Source organism: Mangifera indica, chromosome 1 (assembly GCF_011075055.1).
Source record: "Mangifera indica cultivar Alphonso chromosome 1, CATAS_Mindica_2.1, whole genome shotgun sequence".
NCBI lineage: Eukaryota > Viridiplantae > Streptophyta > Magnoliopsida > Sapindales > Anacardiaceae > Mangifera > Mangifera indica.
In genome coordinates this window covers 7,265,315-7,290,113 of record NC_058137.1, presented here as the reverse complement: position 1 = coordinate 7,290,113, position 24,799 = coordinate 7,265,315, and the positions used below count along the sequence as shown (strand labels likewise).

The 24,799-nt window shown below is 30.5% G+C and overlaps 2 protein-coding genes across 6 annotated transcripts; both read right to left on the bottom strand.

Moving 5' to 3' along the window:
- Window positions 1–15,385: 15,385 nt before the first annotated feature.
- On the bottom strand, window positions 15,386–19,197 carry LOC123224109 (bifunctional nuclease 2-like). 4 transcript variants are annotated; one of them, XM_044647642.1, is made up of 10 exons: window positions 18,707–19,165; window positions 18,335–18,559; window positions 18,169–18,221; window positions 18,034–18,090; window positions 17,706–17,771; window positions 17,537–17,608; window positions 17,074–17,183; window positions 16,904–16,995; window positions 15,853–15,915; window positions 15,386–15,753 (listed from the first exon to the last, which is right to left on the bottom strand). In XM_044647642.1, exons 1-9 carry the CDS (start codon window positions 18,963–18,965, stop codon window positions 15,869–15,871), a joined length of 981 nt encoding a protein of 326 aa, XP_044503577.1. In that variant the 5' UTR covers window positions 18,966–19,165; the 3' UTR covers window positions 15,386–15,753; window positions 15,853–15,868. The 4 variants fall into 4 exon arrangements, with proteins under 4 accessions (XP_044503577.1, XP_044503593.1, XP_044503584.1 ...); XM_044647658.1 differs by lacking the exon at window positions 18,335–18,559 and having other exon boundaries at window positions 18,707–19,194; XM_044647649.1 differs by lacking the exon at window positions 18,034–18,090 and having other exon boundaries at window positions 18,707–19,171.
- Window positions 19,198–19,967: 770 nt separating this feature from the next.
- LOC123224131 (serine/arginine-rich splicing factor SR45a-like) lies at window positions 19,968–22,742 on the bottom strand. Of its 2 annotated transcripts, XM_044647680.1 has the most exons (8): window positions 22,606–22,742; window positions 22,510–22,529; window positions 21,895–21,999; window positions 21,755–21,778; window positions 21,508–21,607; window positions 21,239–21,388; window positions 20,591–20,666; window positions 19,968–20,485 (listed from the first exon to the last, which is right to left on the bottom strand). In XM_044647680.1, the coding sequence occupies exons 1-8, from the start codon at window positions 22,606–22,608 to the stop codon at window positions 20,274–20,276; spliced, it is 690 nt and encodes a 229-aa protein (XP_044503615.1). In that variant the 5' UTR covers window positions 22,609–22,742; the 3' UTR covers window positions 19,968–20,273. The 2 variants fall into 2 exon arrangements, with proteins under 2 accessions (XP_044503615.1, XP_044503624.1); XM_044647689.1 differs by lacking the exon at window positions 21,755–21,778.
- Window positions 22,743–24,799: the final 2,057 nt, after the last annotated feature.

The following is a 24,799-nucleotide window of genomic DNA, read 5'->3' as shown; positions in this document are numbered from 1 at the left end:
TCCTACCATTAATATTTTCTCTCCCTTTAGTCTCTCTCTTCACCCTTCAATGAAGACAAAATCCATATTTATAGACAACAAGGGATGCAAGGAAAAGTGACAAGAGAGATTAAAGAGAGAGAAAATGTCAACGATTAAAGAGAAAGTGACTGAAAAAAGAAGGGAGAAAGAAAAGAAACTTAAAAAAAGAAAATGAAATATTTCAAAGTTAGTTTCTTAAGCTTAAGGAAAAAATTATTAATTTTTTAAATATAACAAAAAAATAGATATATTACCATTTTAAATAATAATTTTAATATTAAAAGGTTCTGTTAATTTTAATAATTTACAAATAAATGTTTGAATTTTTATTTTTTTAAATTAAAAGTCAAAATAAATAATATTTTTATACCTGAAATATTTTTTTGTTTTAAATAATAATATTAGAAAGTAAAGTTATTATTTTATCTTTATTGTTTTATTTTTTAAAATTATATATAACCTTAAATTAGTAAAAATTAAAAATAATTTTTCAAATATCTAAATTATATAAGAAATTTGTTATTTATGTTTCCTTTCATTTTTACAATTTCTTTCTCTCTTCTTATAAATAAGAGCGTTTTTGTTATAAAATCATATCTTAAGGGATAAAATGTATTTTGTTAAAATATTAAAGGTCTTTTAAAAAATTTTGAGGTGGTTATCAGGAATTCAAAAAAAATTGGGAGTCTTTTGAAAATTTTAAAATATCCGTCAAATAATTCAATATAATATAACAAATTATAGGTGTAAATATCATGTTACAGTTATTACGGTCAGATAGTAATTTTAAAATATATGAGAATTTAAAAAAAGAATTGAAGATTAATTTTTAAATTTTTAAATCTTGTTAAGAGTTAAATTATCATGACTAAAATATTTATATATAATAAAAAACTGTTGTTTTTTTTAAATAAATAGATACTAAAATTATTATTTTACTTTTATATTATTATTTTTTAAATAAAATTTGATTTTAAATAAAAAATATTATTTATATTAATCAAGGATAAAAAAAATTTTAAACCGAATCTTGGGTGGAAAAATTTCATTTACTCATGATTTTTTAAACTATTACTGATAACCCAGTGTACTTATTATTATACATGGTGTCTTTACTATTATGGTTTGTTGAATTTTCAAACTAATATTCTTTAAATATTGAAGACTTAAATTCTCATATGTAGGCTATTAAAATTAATATAATGAGTTAGTTTTAAAGTAAAATGGTAATTTTACCCATAGGACTTTCCCCCATATTTTTAATTCTTATTGCCACCCCCAAACTTTTAAATCTTTTGTTTCAACCCCCATTTCAATTTCAACTTGCTACTTGTTCTGGCAACCTTCTCCAACCAACTCTTCTGCCTGAAACCAAGCCTCCCTTCTCTTTCAATGTCAGCCTAGCCTCTCTCTCATATGGACTCTCTTTCCCTCAATGCCATCGTGACGCTTTAGTTCTCCTTATTGTAACATAACAATCCTTTGTCTCTATCTCCCTATCGTTGCAATGCTCAAGCTTGGTATCATAGAAATCTAGCAAAACTTGAATTTGACTCGAATTCAGGCCTAGGTGTGGGTCACTTCCTTTGATAAGCCTTATAGGTTTGTTGGATGGAAAGTAAACATTAAGTAACACAAAATGGCGGGCTGGGTTAATCAAAGAAGAGAAGAAAGAAAAAATATAAGAAAAACAAACATAAAATAGTTTGGGTGAAAATGTAATTTTTTAATTATTAGGGTATAAGTGATATTAATCCTATTATTATTGTATAAAGTGACAAAAATACCCTTTAATTGTAAAATCAAACGTTTGACTTTGATGAATGATAAAAAAAATGGGCTTTTTCAAAATTTAAGGATGGAAATTAGACTTGATAAAATGGGCAGATTACTTGCGGATACTCATAGACACCCCCTTAAAAAACAGGTATAAGTTTTAGATTTGTAGATTCATACTCGTTTAAACCTATATCCACAGGTAATGAATTTTTATAAGCAGACTAGGTATGGCCATGGATACCTACGCGTGACCCGTGATTTTTTTCCTACACATCTTCTTCCTTTTCAATATCAAAGTTACAACACACTTAGCATAAATTTTACTTTTTTTTTTTTTTTTTGACATGAAATGAACTTAAATCCACCTTAAAATTAAAAAATTTGTTGTGTTGAAAGTAAATTTAAAGAATTTGAACACTAAACACTTTGTTTAGATATTCATTTTGTGTTCAATGTCAAAATTATTCAAATTTATAGAAAATATTTTTTATAATTTGAGATAATTTTCATTTTTTTAGAATACTTATCCCTTTTATAGAGTACTTGAAAAAAAAAATTAAAAATTACAAAATGAATATATTAAAATAATAAAAACAAAAGAAAAGTTGTAAAAAATTAATATTAACAGGTAGCCTAAGAATTGACCCATACTCGTAGGACTGGATATGAGTTTCAAAAATCATTAACCATATAAATTAACCTGTTTTTTACTTGCACCCATTTTTATCCAACCCAGATTCAGTCCATCCGCTTCTTTGTCAGTTCTAGTAAAATTTTTTTTCTGATAATGAGAAACTCTACTAAAGTTAGATCACCACTTTAAGACTAAACTAATTGTATCGAATAAGCTGTGATTGATCCTGTAATTATTATATTAAGTAAGTCAATAATTTAATTTTAAAATACTGTTAAAAGGGATTTAAACCTATCCGATTTTATATATGAAACCCTTCTATCACTATCCAAGCAGCTCCTCAAAGCCAGTCTAGTGGAAATGTTATTTCATCATAGTTTGGTGGGAAATAATTATTTGCATAAATAATAGTAAAGTAAATTTGGGCGGACAAAATGTTGAGCCCATGCTTACTGTGAAAGGCACGCGAAAAAAGAAAGGGAAAGGTGTCATTCAAGAGCTTGGAGAGGCAAAAACAGTGTAAACTCAGCCTCTTTTAGTTAATGCGGGATTAGAGGAAGGGAAAGTGGTCCCTATGAACCCAGTCTCTGTTGATGATTTTAGCCAATTCGTTGGTGGTTGAGTCCAACCAGACATATGGTCAAAATATTTGGAGGGACATATTGCTTACTGTCATCCGAAACGGCGTCGTTCCTCTAAATTATTCTTGTTTAATTTTGTAATACTAAGTTATTTTACGTCAATTGAGAATTAAGTTATTTTATGACAATCGAGAATTAGAATATACGTCAAAAAATTATTTTTTATCTAAATTTTAATTTAACCTAAAAAATATATCTGGAATAGGTTAAAAGTTTAAACACTTATTTATAAATTAATTTTTATTAAAATTTTTATTTATAGGTAAGGATAAAATATATAATTTATCTTATTAACTTTTATTAAAATTTTTAACAATAGTATTATAAAATATATAATTTTATCTCACTTTTTTTTTCAGATTTTGAAAACTCATACTTCAATTTAAAAAAAATAACTTTTTTCTCTTAAATTTCTAGGGTTTTCTTCCTCATTATCTCCACTTTCAAAACTCTGGTGTTGACATCCTTTGTTGACGTCGAAGTCTTGAGGGTGGAGACAATGGTAGCCACCATAACTATCGTCAAAAAAGGAAAAAAAAACCTTAAAAATTTAGAAGGAAAAATATTATTTATTAAAGTTGAGGTTAAGGTTGAAATACGAGTTTTCAAAACTTAGGAGAAAAAAATGAGATAAAATTATATATTTTTTAATATTATTAATGAAATAATAATTTTATTTTTATCTATAATTAAAAATTTTAATAGAATTTAATTCAAAAATAAATATTTAAGTTTTTAAACAATTATAAATATACTTTTAAAATTTCGTTAAAATTTAAGTGAAAAATAGTTATTTAGCCTTAGATTATATGAAGTACAAGTATATATAAAGAATAAACCCCTTCCACAATTTGAAAATGAAACAAATGGATCATAGAATATAGATTTTAAAGGTTGATAATTATATAAACGAGAAAAATAGCGACATGACATGTCCCATGCATAATTGTGAAGGAGAATTATATTAAATTTGGCATGAAAGAATAAAACTTTATGATAAAACTTGGCCACAGTTAAAGAAGAAATGCCATTGGACCGACAGACAAAGATGATTGAGAAGAAAGAAAGAAAGAAAGAAACAAAAGCGAAGTGAATTCTATTCGAAAGCACGTGAGCGGTTGCATATTTCATTTAAAGCATTTCATTCTTCTGGATGAAATAAAATTTAAGGAATAAGAGAATTTTTGTTTTACGTCAATTAATTCCAACATTAATTACGATTAACAGACCGTAATACAAAATTAAAGCAGAATTTATGCCTGTTGGAACTTGAAGGGTGCAGTTTAAGAATTCTCTTAAAAAGAAGCGCTGAAAACAGATAGATTTATCTCAGTGTGACCAATTGCATTGGATGTGAAAGTGGGGTCCCTTCATTTTCATCCCATTCAAACTTTCTGATAAGGGCCTGAGACTGAGAGTGAGACTGACACTGTGACTGAGCCTGAGCCCTCTTGGACTGGCCCTCTCTGGCCTGCTATCACACTATTATCCATTGTGTAATTTGAAGTAAAAAACATACCTGAATTATTAATGACATCACTTTTAAACTTGGACACTGACTGAACCTTCCCGAGGTAAATGAGAAACTCTAGTCTAGGGGTCCCATTGGTAAAGTGTATTACTGAATTCAGAATTTTTTCTTACCATATAATTAGTTTGATTTTGGTAGGATTCTTCTATACGGCATAAATAGTTTGATTTTAAAATGAGGGTTTAACTTGATAAGATTTTTTATAATTTAAAAAACGACGTTTGATTGAGAGTATTCAAAGAATTCTCTAATTGCCATTGATATTATTTTATCTAGTTTATTAGATTATAAAAAATTTAAATAATTTTTATTATTAACAATAATGTGATAGATAATATAGAAATAATTATATTATTATTTCTTCTTTAAATATTAAAATATTAATAAAATAATTTTTAATTGATCATAATTTATTTTTAGTTAATAATTTTTCAGAATAAGAATATATTTTTTCAATTAATATGACAAATAATATAAAAAATAAATTAAAAATAATCATAGAAAGAAATTTTATTATTTTAAAATAATATGTTAGTTTTTTTATTACATTCATATAAATATAATAATTATTTATACATATTAATTTTTATCAAATATAATAATAGTTTATATTTAATAATATTTTAAGTAATCTATCTTTTTGATATATTTTTATTTTTTATAATAAAACATTAATCAAAACAAACGAATCTTATAGTATCTTTGATTATCCGAACAAGCAGTTACAAAAAAAGAAGTAATTAGTCTAATTACCAGTTAAATACCTCATTAATAGGTAGGTTTGCTGTTTAAAATAAAAATAATATAATTTCCCATGATATATGGAGTATGGTTAAGGTCAATTTGTGGAACCGATGTTGATAGTCAATATATGTATATGGTTTTGGTATATAACTTGACAACATAGATGATATATTATTATATGATTGAGTAATTTTAATGACACATTATTTGTATACCAAAATTATGTATAAAAAGAGAAATGGGCCAATCTTTTTTTTAATTCATGATCTGAGATGATTAAGTTTAAAAGGGTTTTCTGATTTAATCTTTCAAGAAAGTTGTACGTAATGAAACCCTAAGATCTTGCTCTATTGTTCAAGATATATAGCTCTATTATAAGTTCATATATTGTAACATAAAAATTATTCAATTTGTGTGGATAATAATAATAATAAGAAGAAGAAGAAGAAGAACAAACCTTTGTTGATCAACGAGTGACTATAAACATTGTTGAGAAATGAAAAGGCGCCGAGATATTGGCACGGCTCAATCACACCAACAAATTGCACTCTCCATTAAGGAAAGTACCGTTGTTTTCTGAGTGAGTCAGGCCAATATCACAGCTACTGTTTCATATATATATATATATAAAAACTAGCCTTGGTGTAATTTTTTCTACGTGAAACCTTAATTACTAACATTCGAGAGAGAATGAAAGAAAAGGAAGAGTAGTGAAGAAGACAAAAGAAAGAAAAATGAACTCCAGTGCTAAGAGGAAAACAAAAGTTAAAAAAAAAGCCTTAGAAGGAAGTGACTGAGAAGTGAGAAATGAGAATGCCTAGGCAGGAATTTAAGAAGGTAAGGGCAATAGATGCGTCTGCTTGAGAATTTAAAACCCAGACTGCAAAGCAGAAAGCTGGCCCATGTTATATATATATATATATATATATATATGAAATCTTCTCCTTTTGCTATTTGGTCAAATAGGGTCAAGACCTTAAACTTTAATGAATATATATTGCATGGGTATATAACTGTCCCATAAGAGATATAAGTGCTCAAAATTACAGAAAAAATGAGGCCAAAATTCAAATCTCAGCATACCAAACAAAGGGATCGTCCAGGATTGTGATTCTTCTCACTGTACAGTGAAACCAGGAAGAGCAGATAGCAGCAGGAGCATTAAAGAGGGGAATCTCTCTCTGGGAAAGACAGCGGCAACATTAAGAGGCGAGGCACCCGTGAGACTGTTTTTACGACTGTTGAATTCATACAGCTCTATATACTGATTTCTTAGACATTATCACAGTTTCAGCTTTGCGTTTGCTTTCACAAGCCTTAATGTTTAAAGCTGATCCATGGCCCCTCTTTAAAATGTTATCAACATTTACGCTAGTTTACACTGACATGGAACTTTACACAATTCCCCTAGAAAAGATAAATGTAAAAGAGCAATACATATTCATGAAATCCCTTCGAATTCTATTGCTATGGCTGCCTGCAAGCTCAGATGTATGAATTTTTATAGCTATATATTAATCAAAATCATAATAACAGAGTTGACTTCTAATATTAGTTAACAAAGCAAGAAAACGCCAACTATCTTTCCACAAATCCAGTTCTTTTCTTTGGTTTTTTTTTTTTTTAGCTTAAAATAGAACCTGTTCCAAACTAATTTTCTTAATATAACTGTGTTATATTTCTTATATTTGAAACTAATTACATATGGCTACAAAATTGTACGTATGAATTGTCTTCCATGTAAGGAATGGTGGACCAAAGAAAATTCTGTTTCTTATGGGAAAAGGCGAAGCAAAGCCAAATGCAAAGGAATCATACCGTAAAAGCAGTGTCATAAGATCTGTGTAAAAACATTCACATGCATGAAGAAGAAATTAAGAAAAGAAATTATATACAGAGACAGAGAGACATTTTCCACGTGAGAGAATAATGAAGCCCACCACAAGATATTATAAGTTGATGCATGCTTTTAAAATTTCCTCTTGTCGTTGTTGCTGAAAGATGAGAAAAGAGAGATAAATGGGGGGACGTTAGAAAGGGGATTCAAAGTCACTATATAAGATATTTCTTCTTGTTGATTTTGGTGGGTTTAAATTAGGGTTTTTTGTTCTCTATATATTTGATTATTATTATTATACAGGATGCCCGAGAGTAAATGCAAATCTGTTGGAGCTGGGAAAAGGAAGATGAACAGGAAGAAATGGGTTGGCACTACTATCTCAGAGAGATGTCATCGATGTATCAGCATGGCTAAAGAGAGGTGGGCAAGATTTTACATTGCGAGGAGATGTGCAGTAATGTTACTTTGCTGGCACAAATATGGCAAGTATTAATTTCTTTTTGTTTTATCTTTCCTGATTCCTTCTTCCTTTTTATAAATTTCATTGTAGTTGAATTTTCGTACCTCATTTTAAGCCTTATTGTTGTTTTCCAGATTCCAAGCTACCAAGTATCAGAAGGAGAAGCTAGAGTTAAACCCACGAGCACAAGAGATTAGTTAGAAAGATATGCCTATGATTTGCTTTTTACAAGGTTTAGGGTTAAAATTTCTTATAAAGAACAATATGTTAGGAAGCTACTGTTAGTCTTGATTATCCTGTTTTATATAGCTTTAGTAATACGATTTATGAATTAATGAGTTGTGCTTCTGTTTTTCTTCTTTTTGAGGGATTTGATTCTGGTGTCTATATTCGAAAGTTGAATTGAAATATTACTGAAGTGAATGGCTGCACAAATGATACAGGCAAACTCAATTTCGCATCATGAACACATGTTTTAATGGCAAAATTTTATGACCTTCCGAAGTCGATCGAGGAGGCCAGCGGCCTTGAATTCAAGAGCTCGTTTTGAGACTATTTATATATGCATAGAACTTGAATACAAATTCAATTACAACAATGGTGCTCTTCTAGGGGTTTGTGATTTTCAATAAAGTGATTAAACAGTATTACTATTTCGTATATAATCAATAATATATTATTATATGGTTAAATAATTTTAAATTAGAGATAAAAAAATATTCAATTATATGATAATATATTATTGTTTATACACATTATTTTATTAAAAATGATTATTCATTTTTACCCATTCATTTTTATTTTCATTTATTCAAAAAGTTAATACTAAAAGCATTTATATTAAGACAAACCAACTGAATTTGGATAGAAATGTTACTAATGATTAACAAATCATTTTGATAATCAAACTTTTAGTTTTAATTTAGCAACTACATATTTAATTAGTTTTTCTAATTTATTGATATTATAGAAATACTCTTTGATCTCCTTGTTGGAGCTCCTAATTAAGGATGAATTATAAAAAACTTATATTGTAACAACTATAATATCATCATTTTGATATTCAAATTTTTAGTCTTAATTTAGCAAATACATATTTAATTAGTTTTCCTAATTTATTGATTTAGTTAATGTTAGAACTCCTAATTAAGGATAGATTATAAAGAATAAAGGAAGGAATTGGTTTTCTCCAAAACTTTCTCTCTTTTCTCTTCTTTTGCTTTACTTTCTCTATTTCCCTCTACTTCTTCTTGGATGCTCTCCTTACAATTTTTGGTGCTTTAGTGGATCTCTACCTCCGTGGCTAATGATACTCACTCTCATAAGTTTATGGACCAATTCCAACACCTTCAACAAAAATAGGAAGCATAAGCTTCTCAAATTGTGCATGTCTGTGACTCCTTGATCTCCTTGTTGGGACAAAGAGAAAAAAGATTGATAGAACACATTAATCCACCATTACTGCTCACTTGTCCAATTTTTCTAGTTGTAAATCTTTTTTTAAACCAGCACATGATGACATTTTCGGGTTGCCTTCGCCTTCATACTTACCTTTATGTAGGAATTCACCAAATCATCATTTGAAATTGCTTTGTCTGAGATTTGCTTCAAAGGATCCAACAAATTGGTTGTTTGTTGTCAATCAATAATTTGTTTATCACTCCACTCCATATGATGACAAGCTTCTCACTGCTTCTATATACCTGGATAATCCAACTTGTTATTGGTATCAAAGGTTGGTTTAAGATAATCTATTACATGATTAAGATACTTTTGTGACAACAATTACACGTCATTTTGACCTTTTTGACTATGAAGACTTTATCAAACTTCTCGCCAAGTTAACATAAACAGGTTCAAATTTTAGTTGATGGGGGCAACACACATAACTTTATTAGGGCTTATATGGCAAAATACATTGCTTTGTTGATTATTGCAATTCCTCCGTTTCGAGTTCAAGTAGGTAATGATGATGCATTGGTATGTTAAGGAGTTTGCGATAAGGTTTTACTATACATCCAGTCTGTCACATTTTCAGTTGAATTGTATGTATTGGATTTATAAGGAGCAAATGTTGTGTTGGGAGTGCAATGATTAGAGACATTAGGTCTTATCACTATAGATTATGCGACCTTTTCTATGAAATTTCAGTGGGGAGATCAATTTGTTATATTAGTTGACACAAGCTCATTTTGTCCTAACTTAATTTCCCCTTCTTAATTCCATAAGTTATTGTCCAAGGGTAATATTTATGCATGTTTTATGGATATTTGGATTTCAATGATCAAAAGGCTACAACTTTTTCTTAATGTCCACTTCTGGATCAGTCATATTCAACAGACTTTTACACTTTTTTGGACAAATACCAAAATATTTTGAAGTACCCAATAGAAATACCATCAAAACGCTTAGTATGTGATCACATTAACTTGGTCGAATGGGCTTCTACAGTGAAAATGAAACCTTACCAATACTCGCACTTTTAGAAGAATGAGATCGAGTGCATGGTGGAGGAGATGTTGGCAACAAAAATGATTTGTCTTAGCCATTTAGTGTTTAGCTCACTGGTTTTCTTGATGTAACACTCACATGTATATTCAAGGATAAAATAATATTTTCTTTATGAGTTTGACCTTGGTAGACCTCATTTAGGAGTTGAAGTGAAATTAAATAAGAAAAATTTCTTTTTTGGCAATGCATGGTCATACATACAAGCATGCACGCTTGTGCTTGGCCTCATAACAAAACTAACATCATCGAAAGACATCAACAAATGGAGTACAAGTTTACATCGTTGAGGGATATCAACAAGTGGTGTACAAGCTTACATCATAACGGAGCCATTCAATAACATGTAGACCTCAATCCATACCCTAATGACATCATCCAAAAACAAGACAACCATAAGTCTTACCATTGAGATGTTGACTCTTAACATGCATAAGAAAACTCCTTAAGGAAATTTCTTAATTGATCCCATCTCAGGATGAGTCAAGGTCTATCTTTGACAAGTTGGTTTGTCTTAACAAACAAATCCAGAAACCTAACATGTAAGATTATTTAAATACCCATCATGCTTTTCACGAGTAAGTGAAACCTCAATTGCATCTAGTGGACATCTTGTTATCTTATCTTAAATGAGCTTTAGAAAATATGGCCACTCAAGAAAATGAGCCATAAGTCGAAATAGAAGAATATCTATTCTCCTTACAAGTCTGTCATGTACCTTTACCTATTGGATTGAAGGCATAATCCCTTAATCCCTTTAATGGAACTAGAGATCTCTAAGATCATATAGATTCTTTCAATGATTAAGGAGCTTTACAAGTTTTTGAGATCACTAGTTGTTGTTACCTAGTTGTTATGTTTATAAGAATAACAAAAAAATGGTTTAAGAAATTATTTATTGGTTCTATCACTTTCATGGAAATAGTTGACCAACACCTAATTCTTACATCAAATGCAAACAACCAGACTTTTATTTTTTGTTTCCATAAGCCATTTTGGGAACATACAACAAGAAAAATATAAAGCTGTAAAGGCCTATTTAGAGCTTCAATGCAAAACTCTCCAAAGTAGGGACTACAAGTGATTCATGGGCTCAAAATAATGTCAAGGGCAATAGAGGAATGATTTTAAAAATTTCATATACATTATTCAACCATCAATTCTATATAATCAATTTAAAGGTTATATTACACATTATAAATTTCAAACGAAACATCCATAAGATGTTTTGGAAACTCACTCTCGTTTGGAAGCTCATTCGTTTTTTAACATTGAACTTATGTATGTGTATTACTCTTAATCCAACATACATTGAGGTATCCACATGAGGCATATGATCTTAAAGACGATAAAAGGACACAATAGATATATTAGAACCCTTAATAATTGTGATATATGAGAGAGTATTTAAAACTTGACAAAAGTATGAAAATGTCGTAATATAATTTATTTATATAGAAATTCAAGTGTGGTTATTCATTAGTCATGTATTGTCATTCTTATGAATTCTATCATATCATTTCATATATGTGATTGATCCTTCAGAAATATAATAAGATCGTTGCATGAGGACAACAAATGTCTGTTCATTTATTATGAATACTTGTTCATATGATATGTCACTTATCCATTATTTAAATCTTCTTTATCCAAATTGGATAAAGTTAAACTCTCATATATTTTCATTCCAACCTTTTCATTTTTAGGTTATTTAAGTTCAATCCTTTAAGTGGACAAAGTCACACTCCAGTCTAAGCATCTCATAGAGCTTGAAATTATCGTCTTAAATTTTGGGTATGATTCACTCCGTGTAACCCAAAACCCCTAGATCTCGTGATCCATCCTTTTTGTGTGTGAACCATAAGTTGTCTATCATGGTGATAGTTAATAGATTCATGACAAATCTTGTAAAACTCCACTCTAGAAGTCTTGTCCTTTGAAGTAAAGTGATACTTGACATTCACTTGAACATGTGTTAAAGTAAATTAAAAAATATCCAAACAATTGAAAATATACTAAAATTACCTCCATTAAATATAATAACAAAAAAATAAATCTCAACTGTTAACATATATCGTTCATAAAAGAACCATTATACATGTGTGAATAAACCAAACTTAAATCAATGATAAGTATCTCAATCTGAAAATCAAATACAAAAAAATGAACTAGAGTCTTCCTTCATGTCGCTCCATCATTGATCAACCATCTCATCGTTGTCATGATATCATCTCTCACCTACCAAATTAAGAGAAAAATGTAAGTGATAAAATACTCAGTAAGTAAGAAAACTTATTCTATTTTATTCAAACCATATCATTCCTCTTCTTCGACTCTATCTTGCATTCTATACTTAATCTCTCTCTCATCATCTAAGGTTAATCTCTACCCTAATTATGATGACTTAAAATGCTAACATGTAGACATTATCTAACTCATCTATAAGGAAAGTAAACTCATCTTTTATTCTTCTATACTATCATTCTATGTTGATAAAACTAGTTGAGATAAAGATTCAACACCCTAGTCACATGACTCATCTATAAGGCTATCCATATCTCGATTGTCTTACTATGGTTGCTAATAAAAAAACTTATGATCCTAGCATATCATACTATAGATACCAATCAACAAACTCTCTATGTCTTGACATGTTTGTAATACCCCTCTCTAAAAGGACTACCCTCCGAAGGGAAACATTATCTATCCTAACTATTTGAACATACATTAACCTAAAACTTCAATATATATATATAAAATATATTATAAAATTTCAAAAATACCCTTATTAATAAAACCAATGAGCGTTCAAAGGATATCTAATAAATTCATACATAAATCCAATAACACATAACAAAACAAACTATGTGTAGTAGATCCATAATATATAATCCAAAAATCTATAACTCAAATAAAACATAATTTAGAAATGACACATGCCTCTAGCCATGGCTTTTGTTGGCTAACCCTTTCGCACTACAGTTGCTAAGATCACTTGTTATCTACAAAACATAAAAGAAATGAGAGTGAATGATAATTACTTAGTAAATAAAAGACTTGAACTTACTTAAATCCCCATTTTACCTTTAGCTTAATCCACCCTAAATTTGTCATTGAAATACATATTCAGACTCTTTATTTTAATGTCAAAATTGAGATACACCCTAAATTTTGATGTGGATACACTACTTGAAATGTACAGTTTCCTAATAATATCAACTTACATAATCTAAAATATATAATAAGATATTCACATGGTAAAAGATTCTTAAAGTTCATGAAATTTTATTTGCACTCTAAAAACTAGGGGTGATTGTTTAATGTTAAAATTTCTCCCAAAGTCAACTCTCAAATGTGACTATATATAGCAACCAGTGGATAGTGGCTAAGCAATGCTATAGCATGCTAGTCAAAAGACTATGTATCAAAAAAGTTGATATACCTTCTAGTATCCTCAAAGTATAAGGACCATTCACACCACAATCTCAACAATGACTCAACATTGAATGAGTGGTCTACAATGCATAGAGATCCTATTTAAAATATAGGTGACTCAACAATCACTAGTGAATAGATAATTCATACTCAATATTCTATAATATAAAGAGGTCTCTCTAGGTTGTGGTCACAATAACAATCCCACTAAAAAAAAATCTATTTAGATTCTCTATAAGACATCCTCATAATGCTTATCTAGTAAGATATTAACATCTTTCTTAAACATGATACCACCTATGAATGCGAGATTCCCTTCTATTTAAAATTGAATTACCGATATCTTTTAAGATGATCTTAATCCAATCAAATTTGAATATATTTTTCCTCCAAAAAATCTTGTATAAATTAAAATGAAAAAAGGGAAAAAAATAGCGGAAGCACAAACACGGCACAACAGAAACATCATTACACCTTTATTTTCTTGTAACACACTCACATCAGTAACAATATTATGAAAGTAAATATCCAGATAATTGGATCAAATCACATTAAAAATCTTGTGTCTCACTTTTTATTTGACTTCTTTCCATTTACTTTATTAAACATTATAACAAACTTATTTGAGTTTTTTCATATACTAATTATTGTTACCGTAACTCAAATTGTATAAGACTCAAAATTACTGGCATCAAAATTAAGCACAAACAAGTAAATATTCAGCTTTTAGGAGCAGTATTAAGAATATTATAATACTCGTTACTGCACTATTATTTGACTCGTTACAAATCTACATATTATAATTTATGTTAATAGAAAGTGCAGTTGTGTGATATGCTGTCAATTTAATACAAGCACGAGTGTTGATAACTTTACCTGAGAGCACGGTGCTCCGAACGCACGACTGCCATTAGCTGTACCCAATAAGCATATACACTATTTATCAAGATTAGTGCTCTGTGCACTAACGCTTTTAAAACCGGATTGGATGGTGATACTGTTTCTGACTTATGATTAGATCAAGTTGATGGGTTTAATTTATTATTAAATTATAATAAATTTTTTAAATAAAATTAGATTAATTATTATATTTTATTTAAATATAAAAAATAAAATTAATAATATTTATATCTATAAAAATTAAAATACATCATTTATAAAGAGTAATAATTTTTCACTTGATTTTAATAAAATAAGTAGGTAAAAAATATCTTTATTATTAAATTATAATAAATTTTTTAAATAAAATTAGATTAATTATTATATTTTATTTAAATATAAAAAATAAAATTAATAATATTTATATCTATAAAAATTAAAATACATCATTTATAAAGAGTAATAATTTTTCACTTGATTTTAATAAAATAAGTAGGTAAAAAATATCTTTATCTTATAATAAAAAATATATAATTTTATAAATTATTGTTTTTAAAAGACATTTAAACAATTATAAGATTTTTTTTTCCTCTTTTTTCATTTTATTTTTGAAGTTATGTTTTTCTTACAAAATTTTTAAAATTCATCTAAGTCTAATATTAAATAATTAAATTATCCATAAATAATTAAATTTTTTTAAAATATCCTAAATTTCAATCAAACTCTATTCAATTGATTTTGATCAAATTTGACCGAATCAACAAATAAACTATTTTTTAATATTAATCAAACCAGATTTAAAGTCAGTTTCTGATTCGACCAGTTAAATCAACCGGTCTAATTTAATTTTCAAAATAGTGATGTGCATAGATATAAATAATAATATGTTATTATATATTTAAATAATTTTAAATTAAAGATAAAATAACACCTAATTATATAATAATATATGAGTATTTATGTACATAATTTAATTATCTCTGTACGATCCAAATGGACACAGAGAACATTATCTCTGTGCAATGGAAAATCGATCATCTCTATAACTTGAAAAACTAAGACTAGATACATGATTTTCTGTTTATACAATTATGGAAATATTCCAAATCTGAATCTGTACATACCAAAATCCTCAGAGAAGTATCTTTGTATATGCCTTCACTTTTCATCGGATTCCTTTATCTTTGAATATTTCTACCTAAAAGATTTCAAGCTTCTCTTCCAGGTGAGTGCTCACACTGTCATGCCCCAAGTTGATAAATATTTGAAAGTATTAGTGAACTGGCAAAAACACAACAGCCATTGAGACAATCAGAAAGAAAAAGCAAGATCTGCAAAAAATTTTCCAATAAAAGCAGCGATAAATGAGACTAATTATACCCAATAGTTTGCCCACTCAATGTCTAGACTGGCGAAGCTCTGTTAATTTGTCTCTCCACATGGCTGCAGGAAACAAATGATAAATGATCAGAAAGTTTAATAGCCTTTGTTGTAACATAAAATATGTAAAAAGGAGGCATTTTGTTATTTTCCTTTTTCCTTCCCCTGGTTAACAACCAAGCACAACTCACTACGACTTGTGAAATATATATGGGCAGTCATGAAGCACTCTAGGAAAGTTTTGAAATATGGGTAGTTATGAAGGACCCAAGGGCAATTATGAAATATGGATAGTGGTTATGAAAGGGACAAGTATAAAAGTGAGATTGAGAAAAGAGAATAGGGAAGAAAATCTGAGATTGGGAAACCTTTGGTTGTGGGCAGCCTTAGGGCTGATTAGGAAGGTTTCAGTGCCTAAAATGGCCGGAATTGGAAGACTGCAAGAATTTCTGGTTTATTCTTGTACATACCCTTTATCAATAAAATTGTTTGTGTTATTTGTTGTTTTTGGTTGAAATTAGTCGAATTCTTAGCAAATTGGTATTAGAAAAGTTTCAATTTCTGAGGATGAAGAAGATGACTTTTCCAATTTTCCCACCTTGAGGAAAAAGTGGTTCTCAAATGAACGAGTAAATAGGACTAGTGAAATAAATACGGGCAGTTATGAAGCACTCAAGCGAAGTTATGAAATATGATAGTTATGAAGCACTCAAGGGCAATTATGAAATATGGTTAAACCCAGTTATGAAATGAGCAAATAAAAATTGAGGAAGGAGAGTGTGGAAGAAAATTTGAGTTTGGGCAACCTTTGGTTGTGAGTAACCTTAGGGCTGATTAGGGAAGTTTCCGGTGCTTCGAATGACTGAAATTGAGAAGCTTTGACTCTACAAAATCACCGGTTTATCCTTTTAAATACCCTTTTATCAATAAAATCATTTTTGTGGTTTGTTGTTTTTTGTTAAAATTGGCTGGGTTCCTAACACATTTTCAATGATCACTCACTGTCTGGGCGTATCAGAAAAATGCAGGTAGATATGCTACTAAAGTTTACCTGCATCGCTATACCTCTCCTCTTTAACAGCTATATCCATATTCCTCACCAGATTAAGTTCCTCAGCAACTAAATCTGGACCTTCTGAGGCACTGCACAAGATATGCTTCATGATTAGACTTACAACAAAACAGATGATAGTGATGAGAAGGACTAAGCAAAATGAATACCTGTCAAGATATACGTCATAAGTAGGCTTTGCATCACGCCCTCTGCCTGTCCCATAACCAATTCTTATAGTGTCTTCCAAGACAATTTCTTTACTTACATATATTGGAGCCTGTGAAAAACAAAGTTCAATGTTCAACAGCTTCAGAAAAACAGTCATGCTGAAGTTTAACAAACTGAGTAGAAGTCCGAAAGGCAAAGCACAAATGGGGAGCAAAATTGGCATTCAATATAGTTTATTGCACTCCCAAAAGAACTAGAGTTTTCCAATCAAGTCCATACATCCTAGTCAGTTTTGGTGCAAACATTTGAAAAACAAAAGCAAGCAGTCAAGGAAGCATGTGCTAGTCCAGTATTGACAACTGTTCTACAAAGTTTCCCAGAAGAACCCAAATTTGTGCAAGTAAAAATAAACAAAGAACCTCTAATCTGTATAGATTGAACATTTTTGCAATAGATATATACCTTGCATCTATTTGCCACATTGATCGCATCTGAGGGTCGGACATCTAGACTAATAATATCACTTTTCCCTGGCTGCAAAAGAAATAGTCAGTGCGGCTTAAAATAAAAGGATTCAATATATTATACCCCAAAGATACTGACTAGAAGTAATTCATAAGCTTTTAATCACCTTGCTAAGGTACAACTTCGCAAAGTAAGTATTCACCACTCTTTTAGTAATTTGTACCATATTCACCTGAAATGCACATAACCAAAACGTGTATAAGTTAAACTGAGTGGCATTACACCAAACTTATTTGCCATATTAAAGTAAAGAACCAAGATTCTATACACAATTCAAATACTAACAATCAACAAATATGGAAACATAATTCTTCTGTTAAAAAGGTACAGATATCTTTTCTAAATATGCAACTAGGAGTAGCTAACAGGGAGATCAAACTAAAAATACAATCGATATGTCAAAACTTAAATGCACAAGAAAATTAGCTCTATACTTCATAACCAAGTTCATCCACAAGATTTTTCACGAACTGGAACTGATCTGGGCAATCCTGCAGCAAAACCAAGTTCAAAGACAGCACAAACTAAACAGTGAAGAACTAAAACAATGGGGAAAATAAAAACCTTACTCCATTATCTTCACGTAACAATGCATCTATAATTTTTTCAACTGCAAACTCCCCTGCAGGAACATACAATTTAGTTACCATCCCCCACAGACAAATCTGTCCAAAAATGACAATTGAAATATACGAATCCCATTATGCTAGAATTTATGGATATATATATATATACCTACAATAATCGGAAGCAAGAAATCTCCATCACAAGAAATCTTGAGAAAAATGGTGGGACTTTGAAATCGACTAAGAAAATGTTGACCAATAGAAGTGACATCATCTCCCGAATTCTTAGCTCGGAAAGGAAACGGACCCAGTTGATTAGAACTAGAACTCGAACTCTGCCATTTGATATTTTCTAGAAATCCTTGTCTTCGCATACGATAATGCAACACGGTTTCTAATTTTTTTTCATATAATAACAATACAATTCAGTCATGCATCATCCAATGAAATTTTAGTATCAAAAGGTTCAGAAACTCGTAATCATTCAAATCATTTAATTCATTGATAATTAAAATCAATAACAAAAATGAATTCGTATCACCTGTGACGAGAAGGGAGGCCGGGAGAAAGTCGTCATCGTGATGATCGGCGTGAGTTGAGGATCGGACAGCAAAGCTTCGGCGGGAAGATTTGGAAGAAAGGAAGAGAGATTGAGGATTACGACACCGTTTTACCGCGGTACTGCAATATAGTTGAACTTGAATGGATACAGAACAGCAAGTAGCGGTGGCTTTCGATCGATCCAAAAAAGTTGGATTGAAAGCAGAGAGTGTAGGAAGACATAACTGATCCGCAAGCATTATTAATAATTATCTGAAATACTGAGAGGCTGAAGCTGAGGCTCAGCTAATCTTAAAGCAACCGACAAACAGAGAGATGAAAATGATACTGGAGGATGACAGTTGGACCTTGGAGGTGGAGAGACAAAAATTCACGCCAATGTTAGTTTATTATTAATTGTTTATTAAGTGAAGCCAATAAAAAGGGCTGGCTCCAGTTCGGGCTGGTTGGTTAACCAAACTTAATTCGATTTGACTTTATTTAGTTTAAATTTTAATTAAAATATTGATTTATTTTTAAAATTGGTTGAAATGCTTAGCTCATTAATTTAATCTAATTTGATTTAGGTTTAAATCAAATTTATAATTTACAGGTCTGAATTATCACGCAACATTACGGGTTAACACTTTCTCCCTTATTGTGGTACAGATCGGTTAAAAGTTAAAACCTATAACAATATTAACTTGTCCTGAATTATTTACAGTTCAAGCTATAAAACCCTCGCTATAGACTATATAGCTGATGATATCTTAATCATCAGCTATACAAGTCTTCTAAGTTCATTTTACAAGTTTCACATTAATACGCCAGTAAAAATGTAAAATATACTTCAATTTTACACATTTCACGTTGATACAGTATTAAAGGCACTATGTATCAACAACGAGCCACAACCGACGTACAGCTAACAAATGTAACGCACCATTGGGTTCTGATATGATTGGACAAAAGGCACGAACCCCATACACTCATAAGCAAAATTTGATTCACACCAGCAACAAAACAAACTAAAACTGCATCACTTCAATTAACAGAAACCAAACTCTTAATTTCACCACAGCAAGAATGAAATTGCAGTTAGCCTCGTCCACATGGACTCTAACATGCCATGCGAAACAAACCCTTGCTCTATAGAACAGAAATTCAAGATGCAATCATTGCGGCATGCATCCACAAACATTATAATCTACATTCGTAATAAGGAAACACCATAATTTCTATGAGCTACATTCATAAGTAAATGCCACAAACATTATGAACTACATTCATAATAAGTACCACTGAAACATTATGAGCTACATTCATAACAATCATATACAGCTTATGAACAATGAACTCAACTTGTAAAGCAGAACTCACCAGCATGAGCAGCACGAAAAATTACAGGATTAAAAAATGCAACTATCCTAGAGAACAAAAGCATCCCTAGCATCCATTTGCATCTCTTAGTTCTAGTCCAAACTTGAGGCTTTTTTACATCAACACATTAAATTTCAAAAGTTTCAACAATCCCTTCAAAGAGCACATGAAAAAAGTAGCAAAGAGCATCACCTAGAACCACGTGAGTACCTCCTTCCTGGGCTACCATATGGGGAATGAGGCAGCGACCTGGATCTGTCCCTCCTTGATCTTCCACCATGAGGAGAGTGCACAGGAGAATAATCACGATTCCCTCGATATGGTGAGCGTTTTGGAGACCTATGATAACCATAATCATCATGGCTAGAACGATACCTACTAGCATGATCGCCCCGATAACCTTTCACAGATGCAGGAAGCAAAATTACCAGTAAACATTTCGGTTAGGATGCCCATTGAAACAATGATTCATTCCAAGGATGGAATACATAAATAATATACTCACCATGACCGTAGTCCCTACTACTTTTCAGCCCAAGATAGTGTCCAGGTGTGGGAGTTCTAGGACGTTTCCTCCGAGACTGAAAGATAAAACAAATCAACTCCATAAAATTATCCACCATAAAGTTTTACTTTAGATAACAACTGACTAACAATAAGGCACATGATCAGACATTGTTACCACAACATTTCATAAGTTGTCTTCAGAAACAAAATGAAAGATCTTCATTAGGGAGATTCAACATAGGGAGAAAAGCCTAGCTACCAGAGAGGGAATAACAAAAAATCTAGACACACAACTATTGCCCGCTAAATGAATGCAGGTTTGAAATACCATAAAATCCTGATTAGAAACTTGTTGCTAATGTCCGTTGATTAGTTGATAGAGTTGAAAGTGAATGCTGAGGTTGTATAGTTGTTGGGCAATATAGTTGCTATGTTTAGTTGATCACATGCATTTGAAAAGTTGTTTAAGCTGGCAATTGATCAAGCTGTTTCACTAAAGTTGACATGGAAGAACTCATCATCTTTGATTCCTGCCAACATAGCTGATGCAAGGTATTCTGAATAGAACCAGAAAACCTCCAAGTTAAGAAGAAAGAAAGCCAATCAAAACTGGTTAATGTTTGCCACCAAGGATGAATCACATTACCCTCTCTACAGTGATATATCGGCCCTCAAGAACTGACTGGTTGAGATACTTAATGCAACGGGTGGCATCCTCAGTAGTGTCCATTGTGACAAAAGCAAAACCTCGAGAGATCTGGGTCCGGGGCTCCACAACAAGAAAACATGAAGCAACCTGAACACAAAAGTGTAAATAAATTATAGAAGAAAGAGAGGACATAATCTGTTCAAATAGACCAAAAAAAACAATTAGAATAAATTAAATCAACAGTTAGTATTGTGTAAAAGAAAAACCTTTCCCTCCTTCGAGAAATGTTTTTTAAGGTCCTTTTCTGTGACTCTTGTTGATAGGCCAGTCACGTAAAGTGTATTTCCAGGATTCATAACATCACCTCTGCCAGATCATTATAAAATAAGAGTAACTGAGAAACTGAGTCATCACATATACAGAACTTTATAATGGTATTAGAGCATCCGCCAAAGCAAGAACGGCAAAAATAGAATTATAAGTGTTGCAGGCATCAGCACAAAAACAACTAACCTTCCACGACTTCTGGACCTTGATCTGGATCAGAGAATACCATCCATATGAAAATAAAATTTATACAGTATCAATGTGAGATATGGCAGAAACAGGATTGAACAAATATCATGATTATAAACCAGAGCTAAATGACAAACCTTCCACGACTTCGAGACTGTGATCTCTGCCTGGGCCGAGACCAGGATCCTGACCTAGACCTAGACCTTGACTGATCCCTCAAAGGTGAAGGAGACCGCATAACCCTAGAAACAGCCATAGCGTTACACATCAAAACAGAGAAAATATAAATAAATAAGACAGAAGAGCTCACAATGTTTACAATGAAACTCTTTAAAGTTATCTTTGCTCACTTTGACATCGAAAATTCTCATAAACTATACAGATTTGTTTTCTTTTAATTACAACTAAAAGACCTAAGAAGTAAAAATATACCTAGTTCAAACAATCAACTTAAAACATGTAAAGCAAATTGAAACAAACGTTATTGAAATTCTTCAACAACCATACTTCAGAATTATCTAATGTGAAATCAGGCGACTGTTTTGGTATATACTTCTGGTGCACAAAAACACTCGGAATTAATAATTTTCAACTTAAGGACAAATAATCTGAAAAATATATTATACCGATCCAATTCGAATTCCTAAATGGTAAGAATATCAGACAGACTCCAATCCTAAACCAAAATTGATAATTTTAAAAGAAAGCTGACAAAATCAATACGATTTTCATCTAGGAGAAATGGATCTCACTTTTTGCGAGAAGAATCAGCCTGTGGAAAATGACGAAGCAATCAGATTACAAGTAATTACAATATGAATAAAATAAAATAAAGGAAAAAACCTTACCATGAGAGCAATATTAGGTTTTTATTTTTTCCGACGATATCCCGTGTTCGTTAGAAATGCGAGTGAAGAAATGCTAATCGGTTCTGGCAAGTTTGTATATATAGAGACGGTAGTTATTATACACATTGCGCCCTATGGTATATATGTGGAATTTTTTGTAGTGTTTTGGCCTAATAGTTAGAAATCCTACATCCACAATGCATTATTAGTTGATGTTAGGGGTGGATTTGAGCCGAATCGAGTTCAAACTCACTTGAGCTCGAATTCAGTTCGATTCACATATAGTTGAGCTCGAATTCGAGTTTATGAAAATTAAACTCGAACTCGAACTCGATTCGAATTTGGTTTCTTTTATTTTTTGTTATTAAAATGACATTATTTTAATACATATTAATCAAAACGACGTCATTTTATATCGAAATTTTTAATTAAAAAATCTAACAAATAACTCGAGCTCGAGCTCGATTAGAACTGACTTATTTTAGGCTTATTTGAACTGAGCTCGAGCTGGCTCGATTCAAGTCTAACCCTAATCGATGTTACAACACAATAATATACTAAGAAGGATGTAAATGAAGACAATTTATGTATTCTCTCGCACCCCCATCTCTCTATATTCCTCTTTATATTTATTAGAGAAAGAGGAAAAGTTACATTCAAAAAGCAATATTTGAGTATTTATAATTCAAATATGATTTTTAGGGTTTAATCTAATTCTAAATGAACTAAGATGAAATATTTACTTTAGCAACATGATATCTATCTAGAATTTAAAAAAAAAAAAAAAAACTTTCCCTTATAGATAAAGAAGGTAATAATTAGAAATCATCTTATAGATGTTAACGAAAAATACCACTTTTTAGAGTTCTTTTTGATATAATATAAATATAAATTCATAATATTATCACAACATAGACCCTTATGAATGTTTTTAACTGACCTACTGTTTTACGCAACCACTATTATCATTTGTCAACTACAAAACATAAAAAGAAAGGATTGAGTGAAATCCACTATATGAGTAAGAGTTTCAAAGTCCTATATTCCTTCTCTTGTTCCTTTCTACATTTAAAATCTCGCATTCCTGTTTTTAGCTCTCTTATCATCTTGTTTACATCTATTGACTTAAACTCGGTTGACATAAAATACAATACATGTTAAAAATCATTTAAAATTTATTTGGCGAAAGCAATTTAAAAATATTTTTTTTATAAAATCATCTCATCTCTTTGCTGATTAGGTTAGATTGAGACAAAGATTTAATATACTGATCATATAAATCTCATGGGCTATCATAGTTCACAGTATATAGAAATTTGTTTTAACACCTCTATAGGGGCACATTATAGACCCAAATAGACATTTTTGTAGGTAAACACCTCTCTATTGGTACATACGAGAAACAATTGTGTTCTCTTTATAGGTGCAATACTATTTTATAGATGTGTAACATATATCAAAGGTGTCCTCTAATGACAATTTTCAAGAAAACATAATTTTCAAAATCATTACGAGAAAACATGCTTTTATGGGTGACATGAAATCTCCCAATATACAAGATTTTTATGTTTCACACATGTTTGAGACGTCCCTATGTCTCACATGTTTTTACGAGATCTTTATATGTCCCAATCACCCCATCACCCTAGTAAGAAAAAAGTAAATTACTCAACTCATACACAAAATCAATGATATTAAAATACATCTTTTGGAATAGCTTTTTCTAACTATTTGTAAGCTTCCCATAGATCTTCTCCATGACATCAACCTTGTGCCTTCAAACTGTTTGTTACCCTCTAAAGTGATATGACATACGAAACCTCTCCATCATAACTTCTAAGTTCACCGTATAAGAGATGTTCTTTCTTTTCTATCCAAATATAGTTTTAAAAAATTTGAAACTTCGGTTCAAACTAAATTTATCAAAATATAACTCAAATTATAAAAATATAAAAAAACACATAGAATTGAAAAAACAATTATTCACCCGAAAATATCATGCTTACTATGATTTAAATATGTCTAGTGAAAAATATTAATTAACTCCCTAGGTGTTGACACCCAATACACTCTTGTTTGTCTACACTGAAATCTCAATTAACCCTCATTAGGTGTTACTGCTTGGTAAAATATCAATTAACTTTTACTAGACATTAACACCTATTAAAATTTAAAAAAAAATCATAATATATAC

Coding starts and splice junctions, on each gene's coding strand:
- LOC123224109 (XM_044647642.1), bottom strand. CDS start 18,965: ATGCTTGCGGATCAGTTATGTCTTCCTACACTCTCTGCTTTCAATCCA. Junction 18,222..18,334: donor CTTGCTTCCGATTATTGTAG/GTATATATATAT, acceptor ATGTTCCTGCAG/GGGAGTTTGCAGTTGAAAAA. Junction 16,996..17,073: donor TATGACGTATATCTTGACAG/GTATTCATTTTG, acceptor TATCTTGTGCAG/TGCCTCAGAAGGTCCAGATT.
- LOC123224131 (XM_044647680.1), bottom strand. Junction 22,000..22,509: donor GCTGATTCTTCTCGCAAAAA/GTGAGATCCATT, acceptor GGCTGTTTCTAG/GGTTATGCGGTCTCCTTCAC. Junction 21,779..21,894: donor CAGTCTCGAAGTCGTGGAAG/GTTTGTCATTTA, acceptor TCTCTGATCCAG/ATCAAGGTCCAGAAGTCGTG.